Raw genomic sequence first — 11,119 nt, forward strand, 5'->3', positions numbered from 1 at the left:
GAATATGACGAGACTATAATGTCTCAGTACTGTAATTCCCACAAAGAGTTGAGGGTCTATTTACAAATGCAAATGATCTGAGTTTTAGCAGAAATACTTTTGCTTAATGTTTTTTTCCATGGAAAAATTGAAACTTTCCCCCTGTGAGGGGAAAAGAAGACCCTCTGAAGGGCTCTCCTGCTAACACAATAAACATCTGTGGGTTCTCTCCTCTCAAATGCTGTTTTTCTAGGGGGTCCCTCTCTGATGAATTAGCAGTCCCAATAGATCATGTCAAACAATCCTGCATACCACATCTTAAGAAATGGTACGTCTTGGAACAGATCAGTTTGGTCTGCCTTAACGCAGGCAAGTTAACACCACATTATCAAATGCACTGAGGTCACCAACCTCAATCAGATGATCTGCTTGATCCTTTTCAGACAAAAAAAAAAAAAGAAAAGAAAAAGAAAAAAGCTTGGATTCCTTACAGAAATCTGAGTGCTCCAAGCTGGAAGCAGTAGGCTCGGCCACTCACAGCCCACCCACCTACAGATCAAGATGGACTGGAACAATCTCCTCCAAGAGCCAGAAAAGCAAAGGGGGTTGGGAGGTGGGAGGAAGAGTGTCATATTTCATCTACCACTTTTAATAGAAAACAGAACATGGTGGGGGGTTGAAAGGAAAATGGCAAATCCCTGGAGATCCTAACTGTTGGCCTTGCAAGTCAAAACTGTCAATCACGCCATGTCCCCTCCAACTCGTACTTCTTGAAGGGAAGGAAAGCAAGCAGGCAATGGACTGGCATGTTTAGCCGCTAGGTGTTACTGTTGCTCCACAGAATGTGATCAGAGCAACCACTTTAGAATAAGCAGAACAACCTCTATCAGAGACATCATCTGCAGTTGTACCTTAAGATTTAAACCATAGAAACTAAATTCTACTTCTGGATTCATGTATTGTGACTGAAAAATTAGAGCACTTTTCTTGGGGGGGGGTGAGGAGGTAGACTGCTGCTTCTTGTGTTTTCTTTATACACCACTGCATAATTGGGCAAGTCAAATTCACCCCTTTGGAACTTCCACTGACTTTGATGAAGGTATATAGGGAGAATTGGGCCACTTAAGGTGTCACTGAGTTCATGGCCACTGGTCAAGAAAATACGTTGGTCTCCCTGCCTCCTCTGTGACTGGCCACAGCCTGCACAGACACTTAGAGGCATTTTAATTAACCCTAGATCTGCTGTCAACCATGTGGGTTCCTCAGGTAAGTAATTTAACCTTTCTCTGCGTTTGTTTCTCCACCTGTAAAATGGAAATAAAGATCCTCATCTCCTCTGGGAAGGACTTTGAGAGCACAGATAAATCAGAGCTGTAGTCCTTGACAATCTGTTGGCATGAACCAAGCAGCAGGTTTTGCGTGAGCTTTTCTATTGACTCCAGAACAGGTTTTCTGAGAGAGGAAGACTGAACTGAGTGCTTACCCCTCCCCTTAGTAGCCACTTTTAAGTGAAACAAACTCATGATAAAAAGCAGTGCTCCACTGCACCCCTGTCAATGCACCTTAATGTCCTGGTTCTGTTTGATTCTTTTTCATAGCTCTACCAAAACTTTATCCAGAGGACAGACACGCTTCATCCAAATCTTCATCATTTAGTTAATCAAGTAGGCTTTGAACCTCAGAGACATATCCCTTCCCTGAGTTTCTTAAGCAACAAGCTTTGAGTTTACAACAATATTGATTTTCTCATTAATTTTTAATAAGAGGCTTCAGTGCACAAAAATAGGTGTTTCTTCCTTTCAATTCTTGTATTCTATGCCTTGGCCCCAAATGAACCAGTATAAATAAACAGAGGATGTAATGCAGGTCTCTGCCTGTGCCCACTAGAAAGCTGTTTCTACACACACACACAATAAATGTCATGCAACGCGCAACAAACAGGCAGAGCATTCATTCTCATGGTAAGTCTTGCCATGTGGTTGTACTTCTAACCGAGGCGTTATTTTCACACACAACTTGAGTGCTCTAGGGTATGTTTTCCAAAGTTTGGAAACATTGTTACAGCACATTAAACAAAGTACCAGTACTGAGCCACAAAATCTTACTAAAGATTTTTTTGAGTTGTTTTCATAGGAAAATTTTTATATGCCATATTAAATGAAATATAATGCAAACTTCAAATACTGTTCTCTGAAAGACTGAATGATTTGCAAGTGCTAAAGTATTATCTGAAAGGTGACTGGCACGACATTTTACTGCTGCTTCCAGTAAAACCTGCGGGCCTCTAACTTGGAGGCAAAGTCCTCTTATCTGCAATTCAGGTAACAAGTATCACATGCCTTGATACAGCTATCAATGTGTCTCATAGTTTGAGTTCTCATAGACATTTCTAGAGTGAAGAACAGTTTTATTGAAATATTATTGATAGCCTGCAATTGCTTTTGGCTTTTGGAGGAAGAAGGAGGATCTGTCCATGGAGAATCATCTGGAGATGATCATTTTTGCTTGCTACCAAAACATGATGGTGGAAAAACAGCCACCTAATAAATGCAAGACTTATAGACCATTACCAGTATTGTCTGGAAGTAGTTCACTTACTGCTGGAGTTTTCTCTCTGCTGCAGTCTAACAAAGAGTTTAAATAAGCGAAACAAAATGGCCTTGCTGATTTGTACACATGCATTCTCAGCAAACAGTACATCAGTAACCAACATAACTGTACCTATATGCCTAAGCCAGATGCTGATAACATCAAATGTACTTGACTTAGATGCCTTTGAAAACATCACCCTAAGTGCCTTGGAAGCTTAATTCCCACTTTCTACCCACTTTTTTTTTTTACCCACTTTACATGGGTAAATCCAAAAATTGCAGCCCTAGTCAGCTGTGCTCTCCTTACTCTTCAGTGGCTAATATAAACACAAAAAGACCCTATGTGACACTTCATCTAAAAATTAATCCTAATTGCTTTCTGGGCAGCTGCACAAACAGCCAGATTTCCCCAGTTTCAGTTACCTCTTACTCTTTTTCCACCCCCCTCTTCTGTGCTGCTGTCTACAATAGACTCTTTATAACACATTTCATGTGCTACTGGTAGCTAATAACACATGCCAGCTAATAAGAGAGGCTGTCCTAATTTCTTCTCTCTGGATCACCCTTTCTGTCTTTTCTTGGGAAGTTAGTAGGTCTGAAATACGGAAAACAACACAGCTGCAGAAAGGATTAATTACGAGTTGTCCCAGTTCATTGTGAATTTGGTCCTGAATTACCCATGGGTCTTCACAAGCAGAAAATACACATCTAGTCTACTACAGCAGAATCAAAGTCACTGCTAGATGTAACTACTGTTTTTTCACTGTCTTTGTCCCACCAACCTGAAAACAAGGGGTTTTCTGAAGTTTAAAATACTGTGTGAATGCTGTGATGCCACTGCCACATTGGACCATCCTGAATTATCTCTAGGTAAGGAGTGAAACAGCAAATAAGACCACAGTGTGATAGCAAAGACTTTACCCCTCAGTCAGAGCAGAGCAATTCTGGTTCACATTTATTAGTAGTACTATTAATAAACATTTACATTATGGTAGCACCTAGAGGCCCTATTTGAAAGCTTGTCTAAAACTGCTATTGTACCTGGGCACTAAACAACTCTGAAGCAGCACATCTGTCTGCCAGATGCTTTATTTTCTTAGAAGCTGCAATTTAAAAAAGCCTCTTGCTTCCCCTAACAAGCCTTAATAAGAAACTTCAAGAGCTTGCTTCATTGTCCGTTCAAGGAGAATCCACAGTTAAAATCACAATGAAACTTCAGGCAAGGGCAGCACTTCTCAAGCTAGTGAGGGATTGGTATCCCTCATGATAACAATCAGTGCATGAGCAGCGTGGGATTTTTAAGTGTCTTTAGTACCTGTTAGCCTGACTCTTGCTTTCCAGAGGACAGAAAGGCCAAAGGGACACCTCTCCCCCAAACCAGCGCGGGCGGGAGGATCCGCTGCCACAAAAGCCGGGGGTCCCCTCAGGCCACGCTGCTTTAAGGCCGTAGAGGCGCTGCCAACCCGACTGCGGGCAGCATACGGGAGCCCTGGCTGCGCACAAGGGCCCGAGCCCGCCACTGCCACAGCGTTAGGAGGCGCTCCGGGACAAACCCGCCACCGGGATACCCGATAGGCCGCGGCGGCCCCGCGCTCTGCGAGAGGCACGACACCAGCACCGCCGGGCGCCGCCTCACGGCGGGCGGGCCCGAGCGGGCGCCGCCTCACGACGGCTGGGCCCGCGCGCGCACCGCCCTCCCCCCCCCCGGCACGTGACGGCGGCAAGGCCAATGGTAGCGCGCCCTTCCCCTGTTCCCCCCGCGCCTCCCCGCGCGGCCGCGTTGCTGGGCAACGGGCGGGAGGAGCTGCCCCCGCCGCCATGTTGAAAGCTAAGGTGCTGCTGGTGGGGCCGCGCGAGGTGAGCCTGCCCCGGCTGCCCGTCTCTGTTCCCCGCCGCCGGCTCTCCGTCTCCCACGCCCTATTTACCTCCGCCCCGGCCCCTTGACCGCCCTCCCCAACGCCCGCGCCTGCCCCCTGAGGGCTGCCGGCCCTGCGGTCTGCCTCAGAGATCGCCGTGCAGAGGATGCGGCCGTGGAGGCTGGGGGGGGTCCCTGGGGGCGGGAGGGAGGAGCGGGCAGGCCTGCATGCACAGGGGCCTTAGCTGGAGGGAAGGCAGGGTGCTTGGATAAACGCCGTGCTCACCGTTGTGGCACATTAAATTCCTATGGATGTTTTTCACTCCCACTTTTTGCCAGTCTGGAAAATCGGTGTTGGCAAACTTTGTTTCGGAGAGCACAGAAGGGATTGGCAGCTACAGCCCGACGCAAGGTGTAAGGTGAGCAAAACCTCACGGCGTGCTGACTGAACCAAGGCCCTGACATTGTCTGCCCCTCGGAAAGTCCCGCTTTCTGGTTGTGGTGGTGTGTAGAATGATAGCACATCGTATATCTGCTCATTTTCACAGGATCCTGGAGTATGAGAAGCCAAACTTGAACGGTAACAGCAAGGGAGCTGGGTGTCGATTTGAGTTGTGGGATTGCAGTGGTGATCAAAAGTAAGCCAGCATCATTACTTCCTCCAGGCTACTTAATTCATAATAGTTCTGTTTGCACAAAATATTCATACTTAAGGCCTAAACCAAATGATCTTTTTGAGATAAGGCGCATTCCTGCCTCTTTATCCCATTTTCTTTTTTTATAGTTTCTACTATAAAGCATCTGATACCCTCTGCCATGATCCCAGCTGACACTGAGCTTCATTTTGGATAAGGAGTGAGCGTAACAGTAAAGTCCATAGCTCCTAGAATGAAGTTACAGGTACAGGAGACAGAGGCCCATTCTGTAATTGCCTTTGTCTCCTTGAAGTTGTTATGTGAGTGGACTTCAAACAATGTATATATATGATTTAGGCCTTAATTCCAAAAGATACAATGGAGAACTGGACAGATCCATTTTTAGGGAAAAAGTTTAAATAAGTATTTGACCAAATACTACATTGTCAGCAAATCATGGAACCAAGTAACATAATAGGTAAGTCAAAATATTTGGAATATGATACATCACTGTCAAGATTACTGATGTTATAATAAGAAGTACTGAAACGTGTTCTTGAGGAGGGAAAAAGAAAACTTGGGGAAGTTTGAGTGCATGTTTCTGTTTTCCAGCTATCAGACTTACCATTTTCCACGCACCTGTTTTTCAAGGTTTGAAACATGCTGGCCAGCTCTGATGAAGGACTCTCATGGCGTAATAATAATCTTCAATCCTGAGCTGCCCAGTCACCTGAAAGAAATCGAAATGTGGTACTCCTGTTTCGTGCAGCAGCAGCCACTGCTTGATAGTCAGTGTCTCCTAGTTGCACATCACAAGCCAGGCAGTGCAGGCGACACAGAAAATCTGTCCTTGGGTAAGAAGATGGAAAACTCAATCTCTAACTCAAGAGGTTTTTATTGATCTATTTATCTTTAAAATTGTTCATACCTCATGGCTTGCATTTTTCATTTAAATCTGCCAATCAAAGAATATTAGAGTGCTTTGCAAAACCAGAAATAATTAATTTCAAAGGTCATCTAGAAGGTGAGCAATATTCTTATTTCAGAACGGGGAAAGTAAAGGCAAGAAAAGTTTGAGTGTCTTCTCTAAGGTCACACTGTGAGTATGTAGCTGAGAGAGGAATTAGAACTCCTGATGCTGCAGCTATATGTCATCATCACTAGTAGTTTGTTTCTTATGTTGAATTTTATCTTTTGTTATCTGATACTTTTGAGGCCATTTAAGCCTGCATTTTATCAATCAAAAGAATAGGAGCCCTTTGAAATAAAAGGCTAACAATCTTCCTCTTAAAATTAGTAATAGGTACCTTATATACTGCAAAATTATTTGTGGCTGTTTATACAAATGAGAACGCACCCTCTGGACAATGTGTCCCAGTGCTCAAACAAATACATATTTATTATAAGTATTAATGTTTTAATAGATACTTAACATAGCAGTATCATTCCATAATTTTGAAGTAATCAAAGAGCGTCCTATCACTTCAATAGTAAAATTGCAATTCAGTGATGAATTGTTTGATTCTGCCTAACTGAATGTGTAACCAAACCCAATACTTTAAGCCTTAATAATAATGTTTGAATAATTAAATCTAGCAATGAGTTTTATTTGTTTGTAATGCTAACAAGCTATGATGCATGTCTTCTTCATGTGTTATGTGTTATCTGGGATATCAAACATTGGATAGTACTGAATTCCAACTGACTTCAGCATAAGCTGTCTCTTGACCTTGATTGTGAATGTTTCTTTTATAAAGGGAATATACCTAATTATTTTTTATTTACCTTCAAAGCTTACCCACTGAACAAGATAAAACTAATACATTCTAACTTAGAAGATGATCCTGAAGATGTCCGGATGGAATTCATGAAATACTTCAAAAGCATTATCGCCTTCATAGATGAGAGCAGAGAGAGGGAAGAAATGTCAATTATCTCATAACATTAGAAGAAATACTGAACAGGGAAGAAAAAGGATTATTTTCACTTTGTAAGCTATACTAGCCTGTGAACAGGTCCTCACAATGAGAATTTGCCAGCCTATAAACACTTCAGAGAAAATAATGCACAATTTGTGACTTAACCAGAAAAAAACAAGTGCTGACATTAGATGAACTGTGGTGCCAAAAAGATGGCTGCACATCCATGAATTTGGGTAAATTTAGCTGCACTTTGGTTTTATTTGGCATCAGAGGTACAGGAAGGTATTGTTTAATATGTTAGTGTGGACCAAAAGATAAAGGTATCGGTCATCCCTTCCCTTCAAAATCCCTTTTTGTAGAGGTGCTAAGAGAAGAAAGCCTGACAAAACATAAGATTTATGGAGTTCTGTTGAAGCATCAGAGTAAAGTGCTCATGATAGCTGTGTTCCTGGAGAAGTTCTGCTTTTGGAAGTCAGTACAAACTGATTGGAATAGAGATCTGAGAAGTAGTCATGGTGTGGAATCCACATTTTAATGTTCCAAGTTCTCCATATCTTTCTGTCCAGCATATGAAGAGAGCACATTGCATAACTATTGCCTTGGCAAGACAGAGTAGGTTGCAGTCTTTCTCAGGACTAGATTTTTATTGTGTTCCAACAAAATCAACGTGTTGTTGGGGGACAATGTTTAGGTCTCTCTGGGCGGAAAAGAACTGAAATCTCAGTGTAGTGCAATACTTTGACCTATGTTGGGAGCTCCAGTAGAGAAAAAAAAAAGTCCTGCATTCTCCAGAGGAGGAAAAGCTGTTTTGAAACTTGTATTAATGTTCCCTGTTGCATTGAAATAAGTGGTTTCATAGATAATTTACTTCCTGATTTGTTTGGTTTGCACTCATCCCTGTTCTTAGTGTGTTTTGCTGTGGAAGACATTTTTTTTGTAACATGCAGTACTAAGGCAATAAAAACATTTTAAAAATGCATCCTTTTTGTTCTTAAAGGGAAAGTTAATTATGGTTTTGTTGAGCTCTTATCACCTTGTTTAATTTTCAGTAAGGAAAACAGTGATAAATTTGTAGTACATTTCACACTAATTAGCTCCAACAAGAGAGGTTTACAAAAACTTGTCACTGACCCAAATAGCCAAAGAAATGAAAAACAGAGGCACGTATCCATACTGACACACACTTCTTTTTTGCAGAAGATAATTTAAAGGAGAGACAGACTGGGAGCAGGAACTGCAGCAATCCTTGAGAAGCATCCCGTTACCCCTTGTACTGCAGCTCACCTTGTGAAGTGTCGAGATCAAGGACTTGTCAGAACTATGTCTGACCCACGGCACTAAATCTTACAGATTTTGTTTCATTGCATATTCATGTCATACAGCTCTATTTGCGCTGCAGCTGGTTTACAAGTATGTATGTTAAAACAGCCTTGTCCTCTCACCAACACTGTCTTTTAGCAAACATCCTTTACAGAAAATGTGTTATAAAACAGGAAGCGCTTGATCTATTTTAGTTCAAGACAACAGGAGTGAGAGCTTCTTGGGTTTTTCAGTAATCTAGGTTCATTAGTCTACTATTTTTTCTGTTTTCATAGTTTGGTCTTTTCTGAGTAATGAGTAGCCTGTCCTTGTGCAAATACTCTGTTTTCCAAGATGACAGGAAGAGATGCCTCAAAAATCTGCCCAGTTGTTTACACATCTTTCTCCTGGGCTTCAAGCAGGGCTTTCTGCAGGGTTCACTCCAGGAAGCTTCAGTGAGAGCAGAGAGCAGCCAGGGTGCAGTGCTGCCACAGCAGCTCAGGTCTTGTCCTGGCCTCCTCAAAAGTGTCCACAGGTCTCAAGGCAAAAAATTGGCACTCCCCTTCTTTTGTCAGACCCCTTCAACAGGATTCATTGTAGTGGCATAACATTGATTGACTGTAGCAGCTCAAAATAAGTTAGTTTTATTTCAGGTAGCAGGAGATTTTTCAGCTATTTTCATAAACTACTTGAAGCACTTCTACAGCATCATGCACAAAATCAACTAAGATGCTGCTAGAGTCTGAAAGCCTCTTCATCCCAGTTGTGTTTTGTACTTACTTACTTTGATTACTAAGCTCTTTTTATTTAAAATATATGAGGTGAAAGATTAAAAGATCTTAGAACAGTTCCAAGTTGTAAAACTAATGGCTGCAAATAACACAACAAAACACAGGGAGCTCGGCTCATACTTTAGAGAACTACCATTCCAAGGATATGCTGCTTTGCTCAGGTTGGTACCAGGTGCGTGGCATGTGAAGGTGTGTGCACACACAAATAACCTGCACTGTTCTTTTCTTGGGCACTTGGTGTGCTCACAGAATTCGCTGCCCCGGCTTCTTTTCATTGTCTGCTGGCTCCTATTCTGCCGTTAAAGCTAAAAGCTTTCTGAGTGGAAAAGAGGGGAGGTACTGAAAGAAAATATCAGTGAGAGGAAGGACACCAGGAAAGAAAAAGGCAAAATAAGCAGTAAGAGATGAAAAGAAAAGGTTGGAGGCGAATAGTGGGAGGTTGGCATTTCAACATCTACATTTTATTTATATGACTTTTGAGACAATCAGGCTTTATATGTTTGCAATCAGTGTCATAGGGTGGTCTATTGGAGGCAGTTATTGGAAAATTCACAGTCTAACTAGAGAACAAGTTTTTTACATGCTGCCTTAGATTATTTTTTCCTTGTTGCCAGCTGTGTGGTGCTGGAGCCAATTTTTAAAATATACTGCCTTAATAAATTCAGTTTTTCCCAACAGCAACATTGTGATACACACTGGTAAAGACTGGTGTGAAACCCACCAAATATTTTATTTGGAACGCAAACCAGTGTTTGGATGATTCCAAGGTTGAAAAGTCAATGAACTCTCCTATTCACCACCTTGTTTCATATAAAATGTTAATCATGATCTTACTTTAAACTCAAAAAAGGATGTAAATTACAGGTATCTAAATACTGTAACACATTGTCCATTAGAGAAGAAAAATACTGTCAGACAGAACCAAAGACAGATCCCTAGACTTGACTTTATATCATCCAAAAGGTCATAATATGTAGTAAATGTGGAACATCATTCATAAAATCTAGCCACGAGATTAATTTCTGTGACTGGTGAAGAACAGAGTAAATGCATAGACCCATGCAAAATTAATCCTTAGTATTGGAGAAGATACAGAGAAAATATTTATTCAGAAGTATCATTTATTAATGATTTATGAAACAGGTCAACAGAGACACCCGGTTAGAAGAGGGGTACGAGAGTGCCAGATGAACATACGTTACGTCTCTGCCGCTGCCCTTTACACCTGCCTTTCCTGTGCTATCAGTCCATCTGCAGAGCTTCAAACAACGCCACATCACGGCGTTACCCAGACTGGGAGGGTGCAGTCCTATTTGTTTGCTTGAAGCGATGTGGTTAATAAGTGGCTGTTCTATGGCACTGTCCACACTTCGGCTTGTCAGAGCAAAGAATTGCCCAGACATGCGTAAAGGAGACTGGGATGATGAGGTTATCAGCCACAGGTTACACCCAAGTCAGTTGGCAAGGCACAGGTTTAATTAGGAGTAGGAACAATTTAGGAGCAGAAGATAACAGCAAATTTGCAGCAAAAGCTGCAAAAAAAATTTTTCTTCTTTCACACTGAGGACCATGCCACCATGCCTGGAAGTTTGGAAAGGCTTTTTGGATGACCTTTCCAAGAAGTGGAAGGGAGGGCAGAGAACCAGTGAAGTCTTCTTGATTCCTCCAAACAAATGTAGCCTTCTCTAGGTGTCCTCAGTCCCTTAGAATGAACAGTTCGTGTCCCCTCCTCGTTCTGTCACCAGCCATGTACCCCCAGACCCTGCTTTGTATGAACTGTGCACAAATGGGAAGTCTCTGAGTTCCCTGTCCCTTTCTTTTTGTTCCTTGTCCGTACTGGAATTCAGTGGCTATTTGTTCCGGTGGCTTTTCTGTGATCACCTGCATTGTCGTGGTTTGGGAAACTGAGGCTGGAATCGGGGACATACAACATTTTAAATATTAATTAATTCAAATACATTCAGCCTCCACAGTGCAGAATCCAAAGACTCCAGGATAAGCCAACTGTGTGGTGAGAAAACAACCTGTTACTTAAACACAAGCTATT

General features: G+C 42.2%; 1 protein-coding gene across 2 annotated transcripts; it reads left to right on the plus strand.

Annotated features, from left to right (window-relative positions):
• Window positions 1-4,300: 4,300 nt before the first annotated feature.
• On the plus strand, window positions 4,301-7,961 carry IFT22 (intraflagellar transport 22). 2 transcript variants are annotated; one of them, XM_063342422.1, is made up of 5 exons: window positions 4,301-4,427; window positions 4,765-4,844; window positions 4,974-5,063; window positions 5,712-5,950; window positions 6,854-7,961. In XM_063342422.1, the coding sequence occupies exons 1-5, from the start codon at window positions 4,389-4,391 to the stop codon at window positions 7,000-7,002; spliced, it is 597 nt and encodes a 198-aa protein (XP_063198492.1). In that variant the 5' UTR covers window positions 4,301-4,388; the 3' UTR covers window positions 7,003-7,961. The 2 variants fall into 2 exon arrangements, with proteins under 2 accessions (XP_063198492.1, XP_063198493.1); XM_063342423.1 differs by having other exon boundaries at window positions 5,712-5,914.
• Window positions 7,962-11,119: the final 3,158 nt, after the last annotated feature.

Source organism: Chroicocephalus ridibundus, chromosome 7 (genome assembly GCF_963924245.1).
Source record: "Chroicocephalus ridibundus chromosome 7, bChrRid1.1, whole genome shotgun sequence".
Lineage (NCBI taxonomy): Eukaryota > Metazoa > Chordata > Aves > Charadriiformes > Laridae > Chroicocephalus > Chroicocephalus ridibundus.

Excerpts from the sequence above, each read along its gene's own strand:
- IFT22 (XM_063342422.1), top strand. The coding sequence starts at position 4,389 with ATGTTGAAAGCTAAGGTGCTGCTGGTGGGGCCGCGCGAG. Across the intron at positions 4,845-4,973 it reads AGCCCGACGCAAGGTGTAAG|GATCCTGGAGTATGAGAAGC; the intron begins GTGAGCAAAACC and ends TCATTTTCACAG. Across the intron at positions 5,951-6,853 it reads CTCAATCTCTAACTCAAGAG|CTTACCCACTGAACAAGATA; the intron begins GTTTTTATTGAT and ends TTACCTTCAAAG.